This window comes from Panthera tigris, chromosome B2 (assembly GCF_018350195.1).
Source record: "Panthera tigris isolate Pti1 chromosome B2, P.tigris_Pti1_mat1.1, whole genome shotgun sequence".
Taxonomy (NCBI): domain Eukaryota; kingdom Metazoa; phylum Chordata; class Mammalia; order Carnivora; family Felidae; genus Panthera; species Panthera tigris.
The window spans coordinates 136,289,907-136,317,822 of NC_056664.1; the positions used below are offsets into that span (position 1 = coordinate 136,289,907).

At 36.3% G+C, this 27,916-nt stretch overlaps 1 protein-coding gene and 1 long non-coding RNA gene across 15 annotated transcripts in view; one reads left to right on the plus strand and one right to left on the minus strand.

The window, feature by feature from the left end:
- LOC122238782 overlaps window positions 1-16,824 on the plus strand; it is a 55,366-nt gene extending 38,542 nt beyond the window's left edge. The window contains exon 4 of one of the 2 annotated variants that reach the window (XR_006217950.1): window positions 16,584-16,824. This is a non-coding gene — a long non-coding RNA (uncharacterized LOC122238782). Of the gene's footprint in view, window positions 1-7,623; window positions 7,699-16,583 lie in introns of those variants that run through there. The other variant, XR_006217951.1, reaches the window with a different exon arrangement.
- Window positions 1-27,916, minus strand: part of SYNE1 (spectrin repeat containing nuclear envelope protein 1) — a 470,028-nt gene that overhangs the window by 330,710 nt on the left and 111,402 nt on the right. For all 13 annotated transcript variants that reach the window (XM_042987332.1, XM_042987340.1, XM_042987338.1 and 10 more), the window contains exons 5-9: window positions 26,926-27,009; window positions 14,420-14,512; window positions 13,347-13,525; window positions 7,716-7,912; window positions 5,086-5,195 (exon numbers count right to left, since the gene is read on the minus strand). In XM_042987332.1, the coding sequence (XP_042843266.1) occupies window positions 5,086-5,195; window positions 7,716-7,912; window positions 13,347-13,525; window positions 14,420-14,512; window positions 26,926-27,009 (663 nt within the window). The remainder of the gene's footprint in view (window positions 1-5,085; window positions 5,196-7,715; window positions 7,913-13,346; window positions 13,526-14,419; window positions 14,513-26,925; window positions 27,010-27,916) is intronic.

Below are 27,916 nucleotides of genomic sequence, written 5' to 3' on the forward strand. Positions count from 1 at the left end.
ATAATTTTATGGGTATAGTTACTTTAAGAGATTGTCATAACTTTTGAAAGCATCAAAATGCTCACATATAATAAGGCAAGTTAGTATTCTAGTATTTGATGTTTTGTTTTAATTTTGGCAATGTTTACATTTTATAAATGTTTACATGTTAAAATATTAATGATTTAAATGGTGAACTATACAAAAAAGAGGTATATTAATTCATTTCTCTTCTCTATAAATACACTGAGTGCTAATTATTCAAGGAAGACCTTTAGAGAAAAAGTTTATCAGTTTTATTGGTTGGAGTAAGAAAGGCATAGCAATGTCTACTTCCATTAAGAAAATTAGATTTAAAATTGATCTATATGTCTGTTTTTGTGCCAGTACCATACTGTCTTGATGATTACAGCTTTGTAGTAGAGGCTAAAGTCTGGTATTTTGAGGTCTCCCGCTTTGGTTTTCTTCTTCAATACTACTTTGGCTATTCAGGGTCTTTGTGGTTCCACACAAATTTTAGGATTGCTTGTTCTACCTTAGAGAAGAATGCTGGTGCAATTTTGATTGGGATTGCATTGAATGTGTAGATTGTTATGGGTAGTATTGACATTTTAACAATATTTATTCTTCCAATCCATGAGCATGGAATGTTTTTCCATTTCTTTGTATCTTCTTCAATTTCCTTCATAAGCTTTCTATAGTTTTCAGCATACAGATCTTTTACATCTTTGGTTAGGTTTATTCCTAGGTATCTTATGATTCTTGGTGCAATTGTGAACGGAATAGAATAGAAACTCCAGAACTGGACCCACAAATGTACGGCCAACTAATCTTTGACAAAGCAGGAAAGAATATCCAATGGATAAAAGACAGTATCTTTAACAAATGGTGCTGGGAGAACTGGAAAGCAACATGCAGAAGAATGAAACTAGACCACTTTCTTATACCATTCACAAAAATAAATTCAAAATGGATGAAAGACCTGCATGTGAGACAGGAACCCATCAAAACCCTAGAAGAGAAAGCAGGAGAAAACCTCTCTGACCTCAGCCACAGCAATTTCTTACTCAACACATCTCCAAAGGCAAGGGAATTAAAAGCAAAAATGAACTATTAAGACCTCATCAAGATAAAAAGCTTCTACACTGCAAAGGAAACAATCAACAAAACTAAAAGGCAACCGACAGAATGGGAAAAGATATTTCCAAATGACATATCGGATAAAGGGCTAGTATCCAAAATCTATAAAGAATTCACCAAACTCCACACCCGAAAAACAAATAATCCAGTGAAGATATGGGCAGAAGACGTGAATAGACACTTTTCCAAAGAAGACATCCAGATGGCCAACAGGCACACGAAAAGATGCTCAACGTCACTCCTCATCAGGGAAACACAAATCAAAACCAAACTGATATACCACCTCATGTCGGTCAGAGTGGCCAAAATGAACAAATCAGGAGACTATAGATGCTGGCGAGGATGTGGAGAAAGGGGAACCCTCTTGCACTGTTGGTGGGAATGCAAAGTGGTGCAGCTGCTCTGGAAACAGTGTGGAGATTCCTCAAAAAATTAAAAATAGATCTACCCTATGACCCAGCAATAGCACTGCTAGGAATTTACCCAAAGGATACAGGACTGCTGATGCATAGGGGCACTTGTACCCTAAAGTTTATAGCAGCACTTTCAACAACAGCCAAATTATGGAAAGAGCCCAAATGTCCATCAACTGATGAATGGATAAAGAAGATGTGGCTTATATATACAATGGAATACTACTTGGCAATGAGAAAGAATGAAATCTGACCATTTGTAGCAACGTGGATGGAACTGGAAAGTGCTATGCTAAGTGAAATAAGTCAGGCAGAGAAAGACAGATACCATATGTTTTCACTCCTATGTGGACCCTGAGAAACTTAACAGAAGACCCGGGGGAGGGGAAGGGGGGAAAAAAAGTTACAGAGAGGTAAGGAGGCAAACCATAAGAGACTCTTAAATACTGAGAACAAACTGAGGGTTGATGGGGGGTGGGGGAGAGGGGAAAGTGGGTGATGGGCACTGAGGAGGGCACCTGTTGGTATGAGCACTGGGTGTTGTATGGAAACCAATTTAACAATAAATTATACATAAAAAATAAAATAAAATAAAATAGATCTATAAAGTACACACTTTAAATAAACTCATGAAAAAGATACAGCAATCAAATATACCAAAAAATGGAAGCCTGGAAGACACACTGATGCCAAGCTTTTTTTTTTTCAATTAAACATTTTTTTAAATGTATCTATTTTTGAGACAGAGAGACAGAGCATGAGTGGAGGAGAGCCATAAAGTGAGGAGACACAGAATCTGAAGCAGGCTTCCGGCTCTGAGCTGTCAGCACAGAGCCCGATGCAGGGCTTGCACCCATGAACTGTGAGATCATGACCTGAGCCGATGCCAAGCTTTTTAAAAGAGAATTAAAAGAGGACTGTCTGGGTGGCTCAGTTGGTTATCATCTAACTCTTGATTTCAGCTCAGGTCATGATCTCACGGTTCAGTTCGTGGGATCGAGCCCTGTGTTGGGCTTCCTGCTGGCAGCAGGAAGCTGGCTTGTGCCTGAATTCACTTTCTCCCTCTCTCTCTGTCTGCCCCTCCCCTGCTCATGCTCTCTCTCTCAAAATAAATAAATAAACTTAAAAAATAAAACAAAATAAAAGTGAATTAAAAGAACTATTTCCCAAGACTTGGTTAGACAAATACCAAGTATTTTGAGGTAATGGCATCAATAGCTGTAGTGTGTAGAATCTATAAAATAATTAAATATAAATAAATAAAATTAAAAAGTTTGTACTAGATAGAATTAGGTGGCCGTTTAGCTGCATCGAGCAAAGAGAAGCCCTACATCATGAAAAACATAAAATTCTTTTTTTCTTTTTGAAAATCTTCATGTTTAGATTTCCCATTACAAATGCCACATTAAAAAAGGAGCAAAGTTTAGGATATATTTTCCTCAAAATTAATTTTTGAAATAACCCTGAAGAATCATATGCATTCTCTTTTTAGGAAGGGATAGAGAAAACTTGAAAAGAACAATCAGAACTTATTTTCCAGACAATGAAATTAATCTCTTAATAATAAAGCCTCTTGAGTAAAGCATATTAGCAGGCTTATGTCAGGAATGTGTGTCTTTCAAATCTTGAAGCGTTTTGGCATTAAATTCTTGCTCATGAGCATTAACAAAAGCACATCCTTTTGTTTCTCCAACGCTGCCAGTCACAGAGTTTACTCATCTGGAGCGATGATTAATGTCACAGAAATTAAAACAGTACAGACTCAGAAACCTGATCAGAAATAAATCCAATTGGGTAGTACAAAAACTTTTGATACGAAAATCAGATGAAAAGCTGATTTTCTCATTGCTGTAGGGGGTTAACTCTAATATGCTTTCTGATAGAGCAACAACCACACTCGATTATACTCTCAAAACCCAGAAAGCCCCAAATGACTCCAAAGCACATGCGTCAGTCCATGCTAGGATTTGTGTAGAAAGTCGGCTTTTGCCTCCCATGGGTCTTCTTAGAAACATTTACTTTGCTCACTACAGATAAGTTACTCTAGTGGTCAACATGTGTGCCTGAATCCTGTCAAAGAACAAAACAGGTTTCCTGAAATGATAAGCTTTTAAATACCTAACATAGTTATATCAAAAGCCAGATTAATTTCAACCAAGCAACCTAGGAAATGCCAGTTACCATTGTTCTGCTTAATTTTTTATGAAGCCACAGATCTCTATTAGTGTAATACCTTCTCCTGGTTGAACACTTTGGGTTATGAGCCCTTGGCTTTTGCTACCTTAGACTTGTTTCTATTTAGAAAACGTATTAAATGTTTTTCTGGTTTCTCTTCAGGATAATCTCAAACTGCTTTGAAAACTCTTGTTGAGACCTGAGCAGTGAAATCAGACAGGTAGCTTTTTGACGCATCTTGAAAATTCCACTTATTTCTCTCCCTGTTGTCATTTTATCTTACATTTAATTTCAAATTCAGTAGTAAATCTACCTCACTATAATTTAAAAAATGATAATACTTAAAAAAATGAGAAGAATGGTAATATTGATTATTAAAGTCTGGGAAAATAGGCATGCTGGTGTGCTGGCTGAAGTGTAAAATGGGACAAAGTTTCCACAGGAAAATTTGACAAAATCATTTCAAAAAGCAGTAAAAACCTACATTCCCTTTAGCTTAGAAATTCCACTTTTAAGAAAGAATCATAAAGCAATGTTTTATTATAAAATTGTTCATAAACATATTTTTTATAATGGCAAAATTCAGAAATTTTCAACAATGAAGATTAGATAAATTATTGTACATCTAGATGATGTCCTGGAGAGAATGGCATAAGAAGAAATTTTTTTATAATGTTGACAGAAAAAGAAAATGATAAAATTGTATGTATACTATAATTCTCATTTTTGTTAAAATATTCTATGCATCTACATACATATAAAAATGTTGGTAACTGACACCACATATTAATTTTTTTCTCTAGGACAGGGTCTCTCTAGAAGATCAAGTACAAATAATTTTCTTTTTCCTTTATTCACTTTTTTTCTTTTTTATGACAATGAACATATGTCATTTGAGCAGTATAAAAAATATAAATGTTATTCAAACTATTGAGAGCTTGAAAAAATCTAATCACAGTGAATAATTAGAACTTTTACAAGTTTGCCTTACTTCCATATGTTTGTTGTGACTAGTGACTTATATAATAAATCTAAAAGTCAAAATTAGATTTTCTCAGATTGAACAGAATATGGGGACTCAAGTTCTAGAAGCACAAATGACATAGATATAAAATTGCTTCATCCTCAGATTACTGATTCCTCAATTGCTGGTATCTATTCTTTACTCAGTTGCTCTCCTTTTGAAATGTATTCCAAAATAAAATAATAAAATAAAATAAAATAAAATAAAATAAAATAAAATAAAATAAAACAAAATAAAATAAAAAATAAAAATAAAAAATGCATTTAAATTTAATTTTTAGAAAGCAGCATGCTTAAACATCTGGGTCACTATCACTGAGTGTGCTATCAGTGCTCAAAGAAAAAAAGTACTTACATCATTCTCTTGCCCATCAGTGCCTGTGTTGTGGATGTCAGGGTAATGCTTCAGAAACTGGGCTACATAGGTCATAATAGACTTCTCATCTGGTTTATCCACATCAACATCTGGAACAGCCAAACCAAATGTGGATAGATTAATTAGCATTATTTATAGTGCTAATCTAACGATATTGAAATCTAGCTAATATGCCAAAAGAGAGTGCCCTCCGTGCAGAAGAAAAATAGAATTAATATTTCAAGATGGTGAGGGAGGGGAAACCAATTTAGTTTGGATGATACATGATGGGAATATTATGACTCAGAAACATGACACATTTTAACTAAGAAATTTTAGGAAAGTAATTCATGTTTAATTTAAATAATCTCAACATTAATTCATCAGAAATCTGAGATCCTATATGATTATTCAGATGTTCTGTGTCATTAATAAAATATAAATAATATGTAAATTTCAGAACAGGGGCAAGTGGGGAGTAAAAAGCACTTACAGGTAAATGATGTGACTATAGAGCCTGTATACTGTATCTGGCCAAATATAGATAAGCTCTGTCTTGCCCCCACAAGTTTTATTTTAGCAAAGAGGGAGATGCCTTATGTTCAGTTCCTTGGATAGCCTCTCCCTTATGCTTGATTCTCTCTAAATTACTATACTTTGAATAGTCAAGTACTCTGAGGGAAACACAGAGCCTGAAAAGATATTTTTAAGTGTAATAAAACCAGTAAAGATCAAGCAAAGGTATTTATACAAATTTAATCAGTAGCTTAGACTGGGGGTAAGACTGTATACATAAAAGTGTTGAATGTTTTCAATCATCTTTTAACTATCTCTTTTAAAGGCAATGAGAAGGTGATTACATTTGGAGATTACAAATACCCACAAAGCAAAAAATATAACCAAACAAAAGCCATGAAAACCAAAACATAAACTGCCCTAATATTTTGTAATGTTTCTTGTGATGGGAGATAGAATTTCTAGGGACTATCAGTGCCAGTTTAAAAAGTGCTGCAACTCCAAAGGCTTCAGAGGAAACAGTGATAATGTATTCTGGAATGTGCTGGAGGACTCCAAGGTGATTGCAGAAACAACAAGATCACTGATGTGGAAGACACATGTGAAAAACGAGAAGAACTTTCATGAGATGTAAAAGTGCAAAAAAAACAACATTTACCACATGATTTAATACAATAAGTGCATTTAAGTATACATGAAACGAAATCATAAAATAATTGTTATGATAGAGTTTGGTCTATTTCATCTGTATTCCTAAAAGTTTATACATTCATGTGGGCTAAATGACTTTTTTTAAATGTCTTTTCAAAAATTAATTAATTTTTATACTTTTAACTTTTTCAATTAAAAAAGTTTAAGCTCAATAACTTTTTGAGGGGGTAGTTTGCATTAGGAAAACAAAAGATCACCTTCTATCTGGGCTAGCCCTGCATCTGGGCAACTTCGGTTTCTATCATCAAAGAAAAAACATTAAGCTTCTCTGGTCGAGTGGGTATGAAAAAACCATTTACACCTTCCTCCTGGCCTACTCTGGGAAAAATTGAGGGCTCAATGTATGTGGCTTTCTCCTTGAGCTGAACAGTATATTGGATACTACTGGTTTGTGTTTGTGTGTGTGTGTGTGTGTGTGTGTGTGTGTGTGTGGTGCAGAACAAGGTGGAAAGCTGTTGGCTATCCTAGTGAATGTGGGGGGGCCCCCTGCGGGTTCCCAAAGTGGCAAGGGATCTCCACGTTGCTTTCATCTCACGGGAAGTCAAACAGGGCTTTGTAGGTATCTGTAACCTTGCAGGCACAAGTGTCCCACTTAGATCCTGTTTTAGAGGTAATCATGCTTACTCTGATACCTCATCTTTAAAAATAACTTGCTTTCATTGTATTGACTTTTCTGCATCATTAATAGAAATATTCATAACTGCCAACCGAAATAAGAAATTGTCTGCAGCATTTGGAAAATTCACTTTTACCCCGTTTATTTCAATATGACAAACAATATATACAGTTTACTAAAGTTTATTAAAGTCATCAAAATTGTCTCTTGAAGGCTTGAAGGAGTTGAATCCATTCCCATGTCTTAAAATTCACAGCCTTACCAAAAAGGTGCCAGATAATTCCAATGAAAAATAGCAGTTGACCATTGGTGTGGTTTTCCCCATTGATACCAGAACACTGGATGATTATCAACATTTCCAAGTTTCTAAGGCTGACATTTTAAAGATATGATATTAGGTTATTAATCTCTTATGTCTTCCAGATTCTTTGTTATATAAGTAGAGTAATTCTTTTATCCTGGATTCTCTTCTTCCCCCTAATATCCACACACTTCTAAAGCTTTCATTCTACCCTTTACTATATTGAGTAGGTGCACGTCACCTGGCTGACACCAGCAATGCCAAAGTGCTGTTTGGAGCAGCAGAGCTGTTATTTTGCTCCCATATATCACGGCAAATATTTTTCCAAAAGAAAATTAGTGCAGGAAGGTACTATTTCTTACTGCTTTTCTAAAAATTTCTGGCCTCTACTAAGGTCTCATAAATCATCTGGAATTTCTGCCGTTAAGAAACAGAAACCTGCCGAGTTGATGTGTGTACACAAGAACCAACAATTATTCAACTTGCCTTCAGGATCCAGTAGTCTTGGAATTCCTAGTTCTGATTCAGCAATAGTGAAAGCCTCCTCCAGGTTTTCCCGGTTAGATCTGCCTTTCACTTTCTCCAAGTCCACTAGTTCTGGTCGAATGGCATGGATGACCGAATGAAAGGCAACTCCACTTCTCCAACTCCGCCCGAAGTCCTTTACGTCTATTCCCGTCTGCCTTAATGTGATAAAAAATAAAATAATAAAATAAAATAAAATAAAATAAAATAAAATAAAATAAAATAAAATAATGTCACATTCTGAATCGGAATAGGTAATATGCACTTTCCTCAAGGACTAATGCAAAATCTAATCCTCAACAGTGTCTGATGTGCAGTTAGCTATATCAGCTGCTTGAAAAAAATGAGGCAAAACAAAATTGTTAGAGGGTAACAAGATGGCAAGAGTTTTCTATATTAGATTTTTCAGTAATTGTGATGTCCAATTTAAAGCACATTTTTTAAAGGAAACTAATTCAGGGAAAACATGTCTGGTAAAATAAAAAAGAGAAAATTATGAAACACCAAAACTGATAGTAATTTATCATTGTATATTTTTGAAGTATCTAGCACAATTCTTTTTTTTATTAATTTTTTAAGTGTTTATTTATTTTTGAGAGAGAGACAGTGTGAGCCAGGGAGGAGCAGAGAGAGAGAGGCGGAGACACAGAATCCAAAACAGGCTCCAGGCTCTGAGCTGTCAGCACAGAACCCGATGCGGGGCTCAAACTCACGAACCATGATATCATGACCTGAGCCAAAGTCAGATGCTTAACCAACTGAGCCACCCAGGCACCCCATATCTAGCACAATTCTAATGACAGTGATAAATATCAATGTGTTGTGCATGCACAGGTATTAACATACCAAGATAATATGGCTGAATTGTATGTAATTCATTAGAATGAACAAATGCAAATGGATGTGATCCTATCTGTAAATCAATCACACAGGAGCCTATACTCCACATGAGTCCAGACAAGTTTCCATCTACACATTGTCAAATTATTTGAACAAACTGTTTGTTCGTTCGTCCGGTTGGTTGTTTCTTGGGGGAGAGAGAGAGAGCAGGGAGAGGCAGAGAGAGAGGGAGACAGAGGATCCAAAACTAGCTCTGGGCTGTCAACACAGAGCCAGATGTGGGGCTTGATCTCACAAACCATGAGATCAAGACCTGAATTGAAGTCGGTCGCTTAACCTACTGAGCCACCCAGGCAATTCCTGATCAAATTGTTTTGTAAACTCTGTTTTTGGAATTGTCTTGAGGACAATGCCCTGGTAGCAAATCTTTGTTCTTTTGTGGTGGATATGATTAATTTGAAGCCAATTGTGATAATTAAGAATCATTCCAGTTGGTAGTAATATTTTGTTGTTGAAAATAAAAGTGATAAATCACAATGAATTTTGTTTTTCTATCTGTAACTTGTCAACTATATACAAAGGCAGCTCCAAAAAGGAAGCTGCAAAGATGTCTTTAAGCAACATCCCTTGGTTAAGTCTAGAGCCTTTAAAGGTGACCAATTAATTAGGTGACATTCAATGGATAAATATCCTGGCAGTCTCTTTTTAAAACATTAGTCTCATTATAGCTGTTTCTAAATGAAGCAGAGGTAACATCTTTTTTTTTTTTTTTTTTTTTTTTTTTTTTTACTATAGTCTCAAAATTTCCATGAGCTGTCAGATATATTTGGCTGGTAACACTGACTAATATACCAAGTTGATAAATGCCCTTAATTTTTTTTTAACGTTTATTTATTATTGAGAGACGGAGAGAGACAGTGCATGAGTATGGGAGGGGCAGAGAGAGGTGGAGACACAGAACCTGAAGCAGGCTCCAGGCTCAGAGCTCTCAGCACAGAGCCCAACGCAGGGCTTGAACTCACAAACCGTGAGACCATGACCTGAGCTGAAGTTGGATGTCCAACCGACTAAGCCACCCAGGTGCCCCGATAAATGCCCTTAAGTTTTATCTCTGCAAACTAAAAAGTCATTTTAAACCCTGTATTACCAATGTACATTCAGCTTGCATAAAATACACTTTCATAAAAATAAATACTTTATATACGATTGATACATTGATTAATACAACAAGGTAAATCTCTGCCAACTTAAGTTTCACTTGAAATCCTGTTTTACCAACGTACATTCTGTCTGCATACAACATGCTAAAAATAGCATCACTGGATCTCATCACTGACTTCATAAATGTATATTTTCAAAACAATTTTGTAAGATTTCCGTAGTTATAAAGTAACCTTGCATCTTCCCTTAGTTCTTTCAGAGTTTCCATCTCTGGTAGTATGCATATAATATTTTCAGCCAATGTCTGGCACACGGGCAGATCCCCACCCAAGTGGGACAGCGTGTTCTTGTTAGCTCTTTTTTTGTACAATTGCCTCCGGCTTCATCTTATTTTTCCATCTACATTTTCTTTTTTCACATTTTCTCATTTAAAGATGTTTTTGGGGGCACCTGGGTGGCTGAGTCAGTTAAGCATCCAACTTCAGCTCAGGTCATGATCTCACGGTTCGTGAGTTCGAGACCCATGAGTTCGAGTCTCTGTGACAGTTCAGATCCTGGAGCCTGCTTCAGATTCTGTGTGTCCCTCTCTCTCTGCCCCTCCCTTGCTCATGCTCTGTCTCTCTCTCTATCTCTCAGGAATAAATAAATAGGTTTAAAAAATTAAAGAATAATAACAAAAAGATGTTTTTGTTTTCACAGCCACCTCAAATTATTTCTTAACAAAACAAGGTGGTGTAAGTAATAATTAGCTAACAAATATTCATCATGTATTAGATATTTTCTGATTTTCTTCAACCTGTTTATTGTTTTAGATATTTTCAAAAAGAAATGTATAAAATATTTCCCTAAATATTACTACATTGGAATAATTTTAGAAGTTTCAGTACATTTTATTTTTCTATGATGTGTTGAACACATACACCTTTCCCCCCACACGCACACCTATAATGTGTTGTATTACATCAAAACAGTAGGTGATATTTCTAAAAAGTTTTAAGTTTGAGTCCAAACTTTTCATTTAAGAATCTCAAATACAAAATCTAGGAAAACTTAGGTATGTCGCTTACAGAAGTGATACAAACTTAGACTTGGACACACCACTTAAAGAAATGATGAAGTATATCCAGTTTATAGGCATTTCTGACTTCTAATATGTATTTACCTCAAGTCATTTTCAATGGATCTGGATGTACCTATCTTCATTTGTTTCATTATCTCACTAAGTTCTATCTTAAAATACCATTGTTCTTCCTAGACCTTCAAAATAAGGTATGCAAATATCAGATATGCTATAGTGTAATGCTTTCATGTCTGAGAGAGTATACAGGATAGTACATTGGTAAAAAAAAAAAAAAGAGAGAGAGAGCGAGAGAGAGAGAGAAGGATGGATTATGTTGCCTTACTAAAAGGGTTTTTTTATTTGTTTCTCACATAGTTTAAAATTTTATATGAAAACAATGAATACAGTTTTGACAATGTCTGGTGTTTCCTGGATGTTTTGCCCTTTCTTATCATCTATACTCTTCTAAGACTGATAAACATTCAGACCACAGAGTCTCACAGATTATCATTTTAAAAACATGTCATATACTGAAAGGGGTATAGATTCTAAAGTCTTTTACCCATATCTGGTTAAAAAAATACTTGAAAAATACATACTAGGATAATGTAAAAAAATAGCTTTTAGAAAAATTATCAACAATTGGTAGGCATAATGGAATCATGGGTTCATCACAAAATTTTTATGTTAGAGAAGTCATCTCCCCAAATCTCTACACTTTATGCAGCTGTAAAATAAATGGATCTCACTGATACGTTGATGGGTGGGAAATCCTGGGATCCATAAATCTGAACATTTATACAGATAAGGAAAATACCACTTCCACTGATGTTACAAATATACAAGTTGCAGGAATGACTTTTAGTTATTATTAGATCCCCGCACATCTCTGGAAGCTAAAACACCATACGTAGAACAAAACCAATGCAGAAAAACTCCAACAGCATTCAATTTCAGTTTACTTCAAACAACTATAATATTAAGAGAAACCAATTTATTTTTGATTAGTTTAATGTTGTAGGAAGCAATGGGCAAGAGACTATCACATTGACATTATTACAAAGTTTTATTGCAATAGCATCATGACAAGTGTCCTAGCACGTGGTCACTTGTCTCTTCCTACCCAGCACATGTCTTCTCTCTGCCCAATTAGCTGCAGAAGAGATCAGTAATTGCCACTGTAAATGAAATGCAAACAATATACCAGCACTGTGGGCAGGTTTTAAAAATTCCATTTCTACTACAGATTCTAAAAAGCCACAAAGCTTTGCTTTCAAAAAAATTTTTGAGTACAAGTTGAATCATAAAAATATATCCCAAATTAGACAACCACCAACACACTTTAAAAGTGAAACCAAACTGTGTAAAATAGTAACACTAATTACATCTTCTCTATATTTAATTTTTATTTTTGCTCTTCAACCGCTTTAAAAATAGAACTCCCTATGCTTAGTGCTTCAATATTTTATAATGATAAGTGCTTGTTTAAAACTATTTTTCAGAAGTAGGGAATAAGATTCAGATTAGAATTAGGCACACAAAAAACAAAACAGAAAGAGAGTTAATTTGACATGTCATTTAGGAAAATCATACAAAAGCAGAACTTCTTTGTGAAGAAATCTTATCACTGACCACATCAGACCACAAAACTTTGGTCTGCTCAATTGAAAATGCTATTGAAATTGCTATGAAGAGATACTCCTTGAAAGTACTAATATTCTGTGCAGCATTATCACATGAATGTACACATATAAATTCATTATGCCCAGAAGCAAATCCACAGTCTATAAGCTGAAGTTGACAAAGGAATCTATATTCCACATAAAAGAGGAGACCCACGGAAAAAAATTTAAAGATAAAATTGCTAGAAAGTTTTGGGAAACAACAACGAATACAATTACTTCAGAATGTGGACCTGAGTTCACATTATTATCAAATAGAACCTAACAGTCTTATGAAGAAATGATCACATTTAAACCTCTACTGTATTTGCGTAAAGGTTATTTAATAAAAGCAGGACGTCCAGGGGCAACTGGGTGGCTCAGTCGATTAAGCATCTGAGTCTTGGTTTCGGACAGGTCATGCATGATCTCATGGTTTGAGCCCCATATCGGGCTCTGTGCTGACAGCACAGGGTCTGCTTGGGACTCTTTCTCTCTCTCTGCCCTCTCCACTCGCTCTCATGCTCTCTCTCTCAAAAGTAATAGACATAAAAAAAAAAAAAAAAACAGTCCAAACAATAACCTAAATAGATTAGCCCTCACATTATCAAAGTGTAGTTGTTAAAAAACAATTAATTGGGCTCAATCACATGAATAATGAAGGAATTCGTTTGATGACAGCACTTTCCTAGAGTATTAATGATGGTTTCTGTTGATATTTTAATGCAAGGAAAGAATGCAATGTCCGGAAGTAAACCCTTCACTCAAATGTCTCTTCAAATTCTGCAATATTGGAAAGTGCACTCAGCAATAAACCGGTAACTTAAATTATTCAAGGGTTTCCAATTTAAACAAGCTCGTGGCACTTACTTGGCTACTGTGTACTGAACCCACTTTAATAAAGCCTTCTTAGCATTTCCTTGGATCTTGGTGGCCACCTTCCGCTTACTCGGGGGGCTGGCGGTCTCCGCGCTGACCATGCTGTCCACAGAGGATGTGCTGCCAGGCAGGGACTGCAGCTGCGGCAGGTTGCTGGTCAGCTCCTCAATCTGTTTGCGAATTAACGGTGGCCAAAAATATAAGAACTGTCTTGTCATTTCCTTGGATGTTTAACTTTTCCAACTGAAAGTGACTTAAACTCGCCCTCTTGACATCATTGACAACGCAAGCTCTTCAGGGCATGATTGACATGGTACTCTTCATTGTACTTCCCACTGCATCTAAGACTACTCTATACACAGTCACGACTGCTAGTTACATACATGAATGCATGACTAAAACAAAACCTAATGGTTATCCAAACTCAGAGACGTACACCGCCCAAGTGAACCATAATGTAAACAATGAACTTTGAAGGATAATGATGAGTCAATACAGGTTCGTTAATTGTAACAAATATCACTCCGTGGAGGATGTTGGTTACGGGAGAAGCGACTCATGTGTGGAACACAAGGTATATGGTGAGAAATCTCTGTAGTTTTTGCTCACTTTGGCTGTGAACCTAAAACTGCTCTAAAAAATCAAGTCTACTTGTTTTAAAACCAACCCAATGGCTAGAAAACTTATTCTAGATGGAATGGGGAGTTAATTTCTCCCCTTACTGTCTAATAGGAGCATAAAACTGGTCCTTTCCAGAGAGCAGAAATGTTCCTAAGCTCTTTAATACACCAATATTTCATCTCCATTGTGCCCTGCTCACTTTTCAGACTGAGTACCTATGCCACAGTGTTTTAGAGGAGTTCCATATATGACACATATGACACCTTTGCAGGGAAGAGGAAATTCTTCTGCTAACAACAACAAAAGGTACATGTGAAGGTCACATTTCTTCTAACATAAGGATCAATCTCCAAGGTAGGGAAAAGGAGAGTATTATTAAAATTTCCACCGCTACCTCCATCCATGACATTATATCAACCACAAAGGGAGCTATAGTTCAATACCTGGAAATACAGAATAATGGTCCACATCAATCCGAGAACTATTGATGGCCGGCCATCTGCTATATCGGTGGAGTTAATGTTGACTAGTTTAATCTGTTCAAAAAGAAAAACTCTACTTGTAACATACCAGAAGATTATAGACCACCTAATTATGCAATAATTAGCACTTTATTAGACATCAGTACAATTTGGTCATGCCTATGTAATGGTACACAAGAGTAAGTAGGGTGAGCCATCGAAACAGACAAGCACATGGTTTCAGTGGAAATCTCAGGAGCATTCATTAGGTGCACACAAGAAAAACGACTATGGAGTGAATATCAAAAATTTCTTCAAAGTTGAAAACATATGACATCATGCAAGGAATTACCAACAAAATACCAGACAGGAAAAAAAAAAAAAGGTGGGGGTTATTTTTTACATCCAGAAGTTGACTGGAACTTAAAAGAAACTGTGATCAGTAGTTTAAAAAAATGCACTTACTTTGAAATTTGTTACCAAATAGCATGAAATTTATGTTCTCTTTCACCTATAAAAGCCAGGAGTTAAAAATTCTAAAATTTGTACTAACCGGTGATCCTCTGTACATGGACTGACATGAAAAAAAAAGGAAGAAGATGATATACATACATACAGAATTTTTCAAAATCAGAGTTATTTGCTCAAAGGGAATAAAAATGTAGATAGCAAATTTAGAGCATGATTGGGAATATATTTTAAAGATACAGGAAAGCCAAGAAATAATAAAGTAGAAGAGACTGTTAGGGTTCAGTTCCTTACTTTTCAGCACTGGTACCCGTAAAGCGTTCAAGATAGATGTTAACCTGTTTACAGTTGTCCACAATTATTTATTTCAATACTTTCCCAACTATTAAAAATGTTATTTCCCAAATCTCAGCAAAATGAACTGTATGGTAAAGTCTGTCTCAGCCAATCTTGGTAGAACACAATTAACAACTGCTCATTGTCCTTTCCATAATCCCTAAACAAATTAGAAAAAAAAATAATAAAGTACTTCTTAGATTTCTAGCTCAATAATTCTTAGACCAGATTTAATAATAAAGTTCAGAAGTTTGTAAATGGTTTACTTTTAAAAAATTATCAGATGCAAAAATACTTTAATTAGTTTAAATGTACTAGTTATGTATCAGAGGACTAGCATGATGCTAGCACGAAAACCACTGTAAATCACTTGAAATATACCTAAGGGATTTTGTCTCGGGGGTAAAATTCATTCATCAGGTTTGAAGACACACAAAAAAATTGAGAACGTGCATAAATTGCAAACTTATGTGTCTACTTCTTTTAAACCTAGCACAGCATAGGACATATAATACATGTTTGTGGAAAATAAAGAACATCACATTTTTAAATTTTGTGACAGAACCCTATTGCAATGTCCATAATCATTTTGATTACTCTTGTCTACAGCTACTCTAGAATTTTTTCCACCTCCATTTTAGTATCCACGGGGCACAGATATATAATACATGCTAATAACCATAAGGTTAATGTATTCCATAAAGGGCAGATTATTTCTCTTTCTTTATATACCACTCTTTTTAAAAATGGTAAGTTGAATTTCTTACCTCAATCCAGCTCCAATTGTACCATGAACTTAACATATTGTACTTACGATAGAACCTAAAGATAACTCACTCAACTTCTAAAGAAAAAAAAGGTTTTCTTGTACCATGAACTTAACATATTCTACTTACGATAGAACCTAAAGATAACTCACTCAACTTCTAAAGAAAAAAAGGTTTTCAGGGGCGCCTGGGTGGCTCAGTGCGTTAAGCAGCCAACCTCAGCTGACAGGTCATGATCTCATGGTTCATGAGTCAAGCCCCACGTTGGGCTCTGTGCTGACAGCTCAGTGCCTGGAGCCTGCTTTAGATTCTGTGCCTCCCTCTATCTCTACCCATCTCCCCCACTTGTGCTCTGTCTTTCTTTGTCTCTCAAAAATAAATAAATGTTAAAAAACAATAATAATAAAAGAAAAACATTTTCAATAATTATTTTCTCTCTTAAAAACTGTATGTTCCATAATGGGCTTGTGGAGCACAGGTTTTTTGTTCATGTTTGTTTGCTTGTTTGTTTGTTTTCCTTCGCTTCCCTTCCCTTGCAAAATCCTACTAAACTTAACCTATTAAATTCTTAATAGCACAGGAGAGTGGGATGGACGATACAGAGATACCTGAAGAGACTAAAGAATTCCTAGAAACCAGAAAGAGAATGAAATCACAATGATGGACCTCACCTTCAACCTGTTGGCCCAGAGGCTGTGAGAATGCTGCCCAGGAATCTGCTTTAACAAAACTTCTAGGTTTTGTTGATTCTGATGTACGTCAGTGTTTGAGAATCCCATACTAGACAATGGCACTTGGCCCATGTAATCTCAGGAAGTTTGATTTTGCAAGCCAGAGGCCCATGTGGACTGAATTTGTGTTCCCCCCAAATTCACATGTTGAGGCCCTAAACCCCAATGTGACTGCATTTAGAGACAGGGCCTTAAGGAGGTAATTAAGGTTAAATGAAGCAGTAAGAGTGGGCCCTAATCCAATAGGGCTGGTGTCCTTATGAGAAGAGCAGAAGACACTAGAGCTCTTTCCACACCCACAGAGAGAAAAAAGCCATGTGAGGACACAGTGTCTATCTGTGTCTATCTGTCTATAAGTGTCTATCTGTCAGCAGAAAGAAATGAAGAGACCAACTCTGCTGGTACCTTGATCTTAAGCCTCTAGCCCCCAAAACTGTGAAAAAATAAATTTCTGTTACTTAAGCCATCCACTCTCTGGTAGTACAATGGTAGCCATAGCATACTGAAACAAGGCCCACAGATGTTTCCAAAAAATATTCAAATTATTCAGGCATAAATTTCAAAAAAAATTTTCAGTTGAAACTCCAGATTACTAGTGTTTCTTGATATACTGGAAAACCTAACAAATAGATGCATTGACACTTTATGCTAGTTGCCTTCTACAGTGTGGTGGGGGGTGAGCCATTCTAATCAGTGATGCAGGTAGCCAACTACCCGAATCACTTAATAAATAACAAATAAATAATTAAACTTCAATAAAAACCCAGATCACTGACTTTTCTTGTTCAGTTGGAAGATCTGGGATCACCGTGCTTGATTTCACTGACGCAACTACAGTTCAAACTGAATGTTGGCTTCCGTCTTGCAGACAGGGCACAGCGCTGCTGGGTTCTCCTGTTTCCATAGGCAACCTCTAACTCGCTTCGTCTTTTACATCACCTATCCAACTTCATAGGAATTGGAATTCATGTTGCTTGTCTGCACTCAGGGAAGTTTTGGGAAAGATGGTCCGTGGTTGGCTCCTTGTGGTACTGTTCAGAAGGACCCACCTGACACCTCATTGGAGAAAGAATCTGGGGGAAATGGTGTTGGATCTATTCATTAGAGTCACAGTTACCTGGTCCCTATCAGGTACTAAAGTAGGCTTTTTTCAAATGCCCTGTAAACAAATGGAAAATAAACACAATGGTAGAGTTTTCTCCAGGAAAACTTGAGGAGTGCCCTCATTATTCCTTCAATCAAGAAGGACTAGACTAACATTCTATTATTTAAAGAAAAAAAAATCTAAACAGAGGCCAAGGTAAGTCCAAAGGTCAAAGACAAATGCCTGAAAATACATTTGAAATGCAAGTTCTTAAATTATAAAAATAAATAAATAAATAAATAAATAAATAAATAGTAAGAAAGTGGGCATCAAAGAGCCTTAAATAAACTCATTCCTGCTCACAGTCAATTTTTTATTACTTAGGGTTGTTCTGTGAAAATGATCTTGTGTGAAACAAGTGTTCTGCGAAAAGAAGGCTCTTTGGTCCTCTTTGCAAACAACGCCTTTACAGTCCTTAAATTTTCTCCAAGACATTAATAAGGGGAATTTTGTTTTTATAGTCATAAAGAATACCTCAGAATAAAGCATGACACTATTGTTATATAGGTAAAATGGGAGACTGAATAACATGGAAAACTATAAATATCTTGTTCAACATGGCTTTTTCAGCTTTCTATAAAAAAGTCATAGAGGAAGCTGAAGGAAGAGAAACACCCCATTAATAGTGATATTAGAGTGATCTGGAAGCAATGAGTAATATTCTGTAAGAAGCTAATATTGCTAGGGCGCCTGGGTGGCTCAGTCAGTTACGCATCCAATTTCAGCTCAGGTCATGATCTTGCGGTTCATGGGTTTGAGCCCTGTGTCGGGCTCTGTGCTGACAGCTCAGAACCTGGAGCCTGCTTCGGATTCTGTGTCTCCCTCTCTCTCTCTGCCCCTCCCTACTTGCACTTTGTCACTCTCTCTCTCTTTCAAAAATAAATAAACATTAAATAAAAAAGACCTAATATTGTTTTTCTCTGCCATCTTAACGTCCAGAATCTCTCTTCGGCATGGGAGTTTGCACAACTGACTAGACTTTATATTGTTTCGTCTCACTACCACCTGACCAAAATACAAATTATTCACTGAATAGAATCAAGTATTTTTGTATTTTTCAGAATATTTCTGTCATACAGAAAGTATTCAAATATGCATTCATGCAGTAAATAAATTAATTTAGTGCATACAGACTTAGAAGGAAATAGTTGAATCATTCTATTTCCCAGGAGTATCTGGATATCTCTTTATAAACCTGTTTTTGGCATTTCCAAACACAGACACCTGAATTCCCACAAGTTAGGAAAAGACTAAATCTAAAAGGGTTCTTGCAACCCGTTTGGAAGAAACTTTGGCAATACCTAAGAAAGCTACATACACACTTACTTTTTGACCCAGCAATCACACTTGAAAATGCACTTCCAATAATAGGAAAGTACTATGCATAGTCATTAATTGCATCGTTTTGGTTTCAAAATACTAGAAACAACCCAAATTCCCATTCATAAGAGAGTAGTTGAATAAACTCTGGCACCTCCAGCTATTGGAATACGATGCAGCTGTGAACATGAGTGAGGAAAATCTCCATGAACTGATTTGAATGATTTCCCGGATATAGTGTTACATGAAAAACCAGAGTGCAAGAGTGTTTTGTAAGATGTTACCCTTCACGTAAAAAAAAAAGATGGTGTATGAAAATACATCTGCCCATTGGTGCAAAAGAAATGTAGGCAGAATAAATCAGAAGCTAGAGAGCTTGGTTACCTAAGAGGAGATAGGGAATGGAAGGAAGAGGAAAGAGAATGTAACAGTAGAGATAAAGAGGGGGTGCCTTCTCTAAGTGTAACTTTTACTCTTAGAATCATGATAATGTCTAGTTCCCCAGATAAAAAATAATAATAAAGTCAACTAGGATGTGTGTACAGGGCAGGAGGGAGTGTTATTTCAAAAACCGAATATGATTTGATGACCTAACTTTATTACAAATGCATAATATCATCACACTGAAGGGAACAAAGAAGAACAGAAGTAACCTAAGTGAATTTTGAAAACAGTCCTTTGACTGAATGCTGTAATACTAAAGACAAAAAGAACTCTACACCACACTGTTCTCCAGTTAATAAATCCGTTTCTCACAGGGGTGTGGTGAGCAATTATTAAACTATTTCATGTCTGTACTAGGACTGAAAAACAGGTGAATGCATTGTAGATGAAAACCAGGTTTCTTATTTTCAGAGAAAACAGAAATAAATAAGCATCGAAGGCTGTAACTGACCTTGTGGTTTTAGACTGGAATCAGAAGTATCCATTTAAACTAATGGTTTACACACACACACAGGAGAAAGAGAGAGAGAGAGAGAGAAAGAGAGAAAGACAGATATATGTGTATACCTGGGTTAGTAGACATTGATATTTTCTAGATCTGCCTGTTGAGAGAACCTAAGGGCAATGAAACTTCAGTAGCAAGTTTCAGTGCACACCTAGCATGCAAATGCCACTCACTAATAAAAGGAAAAAAGGCTGCTTAGGGAAGTGGTTGCTTCCAGAACTGGGGCAGGGAAAATATAAGGTAAATATGGAAACTCTGTAGTTTCAGAAAATAAGGAAATGCTTAAAAAAGGATGAAGCCATATCAAAAGAGTATGGCAGCAGCATGAAGGAACTCTTAAAGGCCAAAGCTGGAACAATTTGAGAATAATAATAATAACAATAACACAATATATGAATTTGGGCAGAGTGACATAATTCAGCCTACACCAGAGATCAACACGAAACCATCTTGCACAACTAGAAAACTGATTAGAGGATTAACACAACAGTCTGCACAGAACTCGCCAGGTACACGGCGTGGGGAGGTAAACCAGCCTACACCACAGATCAACACGAAACTGTCTTGCACACCTAGAAAACTGATTAGAGGATTAACACAACAATCTGCACAACCTGAACCACAGAACTCAGCAGGTACACAGCACGGGGTAGGACCAGGGGAGGTGAACTTGACGCAAGGGCAGAGAGGTGTTTTTGCTTGTGAAGAGAAGAAGAAGACAGGGGGACAGTACGGGAAAGCATTCCCCTTCCCCCAGAAAACAGCTGGAGAGAAAACAAAGAGTACGCAAGGGACTGAACAAAAAGGGGAAAAAAGAGAAAGTAAAGCATTTAAATTCCATTAAGACTCTATAAACAGGGGAGCACAGAGTATGAAACTCCACAGCTCAACACCTGACAGTGTTCTGATGGGAAGGGCAAATTTCCAGGAGCAGAGAGAGAGGTACGAGGGGTCCATGGGCCACACAGGGAGACACGGTTCCCCTGCTGGGAGGACATTTGGTAGAGGATATGTGGCCACTCCACAGGCAAAGGTCCCAGTGAACCCTGGAGAACAACCACATTCACTGGTGTTAGAACAAGGATGTTAAGGGGGAAGCCTGGTGCTAGTTGTATGTTGTATTTTCCATAATCCCTAAAATGCTGCCAGTACATGATCGTGTGAACTTTTTCTGGGGCAGGCTGGAACTCAGCCGCAGTCTCTGGACATCAGCAGCAGCATAGTTCTGAGAACGTTCCAGGGGGTGGGCGGGCACCCAGCCATTGCTCAGCGAGACCCCCCCCCCCCAGAGGGTCAGAACAGGTCAAAGTTGTAGTCCCACAGAAATGAGGGGTTGGGAAACACAGCCACATCTGAGATAAAACTCAGGAGGAAGGTGCCGCCTGGCAGCCTGACACCTTGGTCACAGACAGTATAAAAGAGGGGAGAGGACAGAAGCCAAAGGCAAAGGAGGGGGGCTTGATTGCCAGTAAGGGAGCACACAGAGTTCTGATACTAAAAACTGGCTAGCCAGGTGAAGCCATTTTCACTCCTACCACGCATGGGCATACATGACTACATGTGCCACAACAATCCACCCCAGTAAGCTAAGCAGCACCATCCAGTGGAGAACAGAGCCATTACACTAAGCCCCACCCAACTGGGCCAACTTCTCTGGTCAGGAACAAAAGTCTCTCCACCTGCTTAGTTTATGGACTATAAAGTGCTTCATAGTTTGACTTCTAGGGGAAACCAATGTAATTTCAATCGTATTTCAGTCTGTTCACTGGTCCATCTATCCAAGTTTTTTCTTTTCTTTTCTTATTCTTGAATACAGAAAGAGAAAAAATTATTTTTATTTTCCATTTTTATTAAAAATATTTTTCCTTAATTTTTCTATTTTTTTACTTTTTTGTAAATTTTTCAAATTCTATTTTGCTTCCTCATTTCATTTTGTTCTATTTTATTGTATTCGTTTTTTTCAAATTTTCAAGCATTTTTTCTTTTTTTCCTTTCTTTTTTATCTCCTTTTTTTTCTTTTCTTATCTTTCCAACTTTACTATACTACATCAAGCTCCTTTCAACAAGACCAAAACACACCTAGGATCTAGCATCCTTTATTTTATTTTTTTGTGTTGTTTTTAATTTTTTTAATTTTATTTTCTTAACTCATTAATTTCTTCCTTCAAAATGATAAAAATGAAGGAATTCACCCTAAAATAAAGAACAAGAAGAAATAACAGCCAGAAACTTAACACAGATATAAGCAACATGTCTGAACCAGAATTTAGAATCACAAAAATAAGAAAACTCTCTGGGGTTGAAAATAGAATAGAATCTCTTTCTGCAGATATAAAGGAAGTAAAAGCTAGTCAGGATGAAATAAAAACTACTATAAATGAGCTGCAATCTTGAATGGTTGCCACTCCAGCAATGATGGATGAAGCAGAGCAGCCACTCAGCAATATAGAGGACAAACTTATGGAGAAAAATGAAGCAGAAAAATGGAGGGAAATTAAAGCAAAAGAGCACGATTTAAGAATTAGAGAACTCAGTTACTCATTAAGAAGGAAAAATATCAGAATCATAGGGGTCCCGAAAGATGAAGAGACAGAAAAAGGGGTAGAAGGTTTATGTGAGCAAATCATAGAGGAAAACTTTCCTAACCTGGGGAAAGACACAGACATCAAAATCCAGGAAGCACAGAAAATTCCTCTTAGATTCAACAAAAACAGACCACTAACAAGGCATATCATAGTCAAATTCACAAAATACTCAGTCAAGGAAAGAATCATGAAAGCAGTAAGGGAAAAAAGTCCTTATTCTACCAGGGAAGAGAGATCAGGTTCTCAGCAGACCTATCCACAGAAACTTGGCAGGCCAGAAAAGAGTGGCAGGATATATTCAATGTGCTGAATAAAAAAAAAAAATACGCAGCCAAGAATTCTTTATCCAGCAATGCTGTCATTCAAAAATAAAAGGAGAGATAAAAAGTTTCCCAAACAAACAAAAATTACAGGAGTTCATGACCACTAAACCAGCCCTGCTAGACATTTTAAGGGAGACACTCTGAGGGGAGAAAAAAAAAAAAAGACCAAAAGCAACAAAGACTATAAAGGACCAGAGAACATCACCAGAAACTCCAACTCTACAGGAAACATAATGGCAATAAATTCATATCATTCAGTACTCACTCTAAATGTCATTGGACTAAACGCTGCAATCAAAAGACATAGATACAGTAACAGAATGGATAAGAAAATAAGATCTATCTATATGCTGTTTACAAGAGACCCACTTTAGACCTAAAGACACTTGCAGATTGAAAGTAAGGGGATGGAGAACCATCTATCATGCTAATGGCTGACAAAAGAAAGCCAGAGTAACCATACTTATATCAGACAATTTAGACTTTAAAATAAAGACTGTAACAAGAGATGAAGAAAGGCATTATATCATAATTAATGGGTTTATCCACCAAGAAGACCTAAAAATTGTAAACACTGATGCTCCAAATATGAGAATATCCAAATACATAAGTCAATTAATCACAAACATAAAGAAACTCACTGATTATAATACCATAATAGTAGGGGACTTCAACACCCCACTTACAACAATGGACAGATCATCTAAACAGAAAATCAACAAGGAAACTATGGCTTTGAATGACACACTGGACTGGATGAATTTAACAGATATATTCAGAATATTTGATACTAAACCAGTGGAATACACATTCTTCTCCAGTGTACATGGAACGTTCTTCAGAATAGATCACATACTGGGACACAACCAGCCCTCAACAAGTACAAAAAGATCAAGACCATACCGTGCATATTTTCAGACCACAACGCTATGAAACTAAAAATCAACCACAAGAAAAAATGTGGAAAGGTAACATATATTTGGAGACCAAAGACTACACTACTGAAGAATAAATGGGCTAACCAAGAAGTTAAAGAGGAAATTAAAAAGTACATGGAAGCCAATGAAAATGATAACACCACAGCCCAAAACCTCTGTGACACAGCAAAGGCTTTCATAAGAGGGAAGTAAATAGCAATCCAGGCCTTCCTAAAGAAGGAAGAAAGGTCTCAGATACACAACCTAAACTGACACCTTAAAGAGCTGGAAAAAGAACAGCAAATAAAACCCCAAACCAGCAGAAGACAGGAAATAATAAAGACCAGATCAGAAATCAATGCTATTGAAACCAAAAAAACCCCAAAAAAACAGTAGAACAGATCAATGAAACCAGGAGCTGGTTCTTTGAAAGAATTAACAAAATTGATAAACCCTTAGCCAGTTTGATCAAGAAGAAAAAGGAAAGGACCCAAATAAAGAAAATCGAGAGTGAAAGAGGAGAGATCGCAACCAACACAACAGAAATACAAACAATAATAAGAGAATATTATGAGCAATTATACACCAATAAAATGGGCAATCTGGAAGAAATGGACAAATTCCTAGAAACATATAAACTACCAAAACTGAAACAGAAATAGAAAATTTTAACAGACCCATAATCAGTGAAGAAATCGAATTAGTAATCAAAAATCTCCCAAAAAACAAGAGTCCAGGGCCAGATGGTTTTCCAGGGGAATTCCACCAAACATTTAAAAAAGAGTTAACACCTATTCTCTTGTAGCTGTTTCAAAAAATAGAAATGGAAGGAAAACTTCCAAACTCTTTCTAGGAAGCCAGTATTACCTTGATTCCAAAACCAAAGACCCACTAAAAAGGAGACAGACCAATTTCCCTGATGAACATGGACGAAAAAGTCCTCAACAAGATACTAGTCAACTAGATCCAACAATACATTAAAAAAATTATTCACTACGACCAAGTGAGATTTATAGCTAGGATGCAAGGCTGGTTCAATATCCACAGAATAATCAATGTGATTCATCACATCAATAAAAGAAAGGACAAGAACCATATGATCTCAATAAATGCAGAGAAAGCATTTGACAAAATACAGCATCCCTTGTTGATAAAAACCCTCAAGAAAGTAGGGATAGAAGGATCATACCTAGAGATCATAAAAGCCATATATGAAAGACCCACCTCTAATATCATCCTCAATGGGAAAAAAATGAGAGCTTTCCCCGCTAAGGTCAGGAATAAGACAGGGATGTCCACTCTTGCCACTGTTATTCAACATAGTATTGGAAATCTTAGCCTCAGCAATCAGACAACCCAAAAGAATAGCAGGCATTCCCAAAAAAAAAAAAAAAAAAAAGGCATTCAAATCAGCCAGGAGGAGGTCAAACTTTTACTCTTCGCAGATGACATGATATCCTATATGCACATGCACCCCAATGTTTTTAGCAGCACTATCGACAATAACCAAAGTATAGAAAGAGCCCAAATGTCCATCGACGGATGAATGGATAAAGAAGATGTGGTATATAGATACAATGGAGTATTACTCAGCAATCAGAAAGAATGAAATCTTGCCATTTGCAACTATGTGGAACTAGAGGGTATTATGCTAAGCGAAATTAGTCAGAGAAAGACAAATATCATATGACTTCACTCATATGAGGACTTCAAGATACAAATCAGATGAACATAAGAGAGGGAAGGAAAAATAATATAAAAACAGGGAGGGGGACAAAACATAAGAGACTCTTAACTATAAAGAACAAACAGAGGGTTGCTGGAGGAGTTGTGGGAGGGGTGATGGGCTAAACAGGTAAGGGGCATTAAGGAATCTACTCCTGAGATCATTGTTGCAGTATATGTTAACTAACTTAGATGTAAATTTAAAAAAATAAATTATAAAAAAATAAAAAAACAAAAATTAAAATAATAACTAATAATAATCACAGCACGGGATTGTACCTATTAAATAAAACAAACTCATGCCAAAGTAAATAACTGAATAAAATAAATAGGGGGCAGGGAGAAAGGACATCCTTTTCTTACAAAACAATTCCAGTTAACACATGTGAAAGGATTGTCTAATCACAATTAGACAAACATCAAAGAAATAATTACTGAAGGCAATCAATGCTAAAATCAGTGAGCAAAGTTTGAGGAGAAGTAGAATATTAGCATAATCTCAATGATCTGCCCTATTATTTTGCAGTTACAAAGGAAGAATAGTAACTTTATCATAAAAAACATAGCAAACAGCCTTACCCAAGAGAAGGAGAGTAACATCACCAGCCGTAAGACCTATCAGAATCCTATATCCACTAACATGATGAACTGAGAAGAGTACAATATCACATCCTTGGAATTCTTGCCAAAAATGTATAACCTCAATCTAATCTTGAGAAAACATCAAACAAATCCAAAATGAGAGACCTTCTACAAAATAACTGACCAGGACTTATTATTAAGATCATGAAGGACAAGGAAAGACAATGTCATAGAGTGTAAGAGATCAAGAGTCACAGCAGTTACATGCTAAGTGTATCACTGGATCGGATCCTGAATAGAAGTAAGACATCAGTGGGAAGAGAAATTGATGAAATTAGCCTAATGTCTATGCTTTAATTAGTAGTATCACACCAATTTAAAATTCTATTTTTAATAATTGTCCTATATATACATACATGCAGTATGTATAAAAGTTCTTCACAGTAGAGAAAGCTGGCTGAAGTACAGACATGAAATCTCTGTGCCATTTTTTGCCACTTGGTTGTAAATCTAAAATTATGTTACAATAATATTGCATCTCTAGCTGTATAATTTACATGTAACGCTTTTACCGCACAGCCAGTGTTGAAAAACATCAGTATGCCCACACCTCTTCTTTAAGTGTTTTGTCTCTCTCTTACCTTCCTTCCTTCAAGGAACTTCAGTGCTGTGCCAATATTAGCCACAGCATGGATTCGCTTCATACGGCGTCCTTGTTCACAAGGCTATAAACAGGGAAGAACAGGAATAAATAAAAATGCACACATTAAAAAAGGTAATTATAAAATCTATGTAAATGGATTAAAAGTATACTTGAAGAATATTCAAGAACAACATTATTCAATTTCTATAGGGTTAATAGATACACAAAGGAGCATTACCCCACAGTGCTTGGAGTGCTTGGAAGTGTAGTTCATACACTTCCCTTTCACATCTCTGTATGCCAAGAGCAGAAATTCACAAGACTCCCATGTTGCCTATTGAGACTATCACTCCTATAAATTAGGAAACATTTATATGAAAAGTGCTCTTGGTGCCTGTGTGGGAGCAGGAGATATGCGGGAAATCTGTACTTTCCTCCAATTTTGTTGTAAACTCAAAACTCCTTAAAAAAAGAACTCTTAAAAAAAAAGTGCTCTTGGTCACACACCATTTCCTTTTGCAGTCATACTAACATGAGAGATTATTGAGAGTATTAGTAACATTTCTTGGTTTGAATGAAAATACATGGCACGCATGGGCCAAGGTTAAAAAGTAGGATTGCAACAATGAAAATGGTATTCACATGCTAGCATGTCCGGTACAAGGATACTCTAACTTACCTGTGTTTACACTACCGAAATACATTATGTGCTTTCTATGTGCCGCAATGTTAATTTTAAAACTCAAAGTAATGTCAACTAAGTAGATATAATTAGACTTTTACATTTGCAGGAAATAAATGGATAACTGTGGTGAAGTAATTTTTCCATGGTTGCATAGCTGGTAACCTGGTCCCTTCTCTATGACACCAAAACTCTACATAATTTCTCATTAAAACTCAAAACTGCCTATCTTTTTTTTTTTGTCTTTTTTTTTCAGTATATGAAATTTATTGTCAAATTGGTTTCCATACAACACCCAGTGCTCATC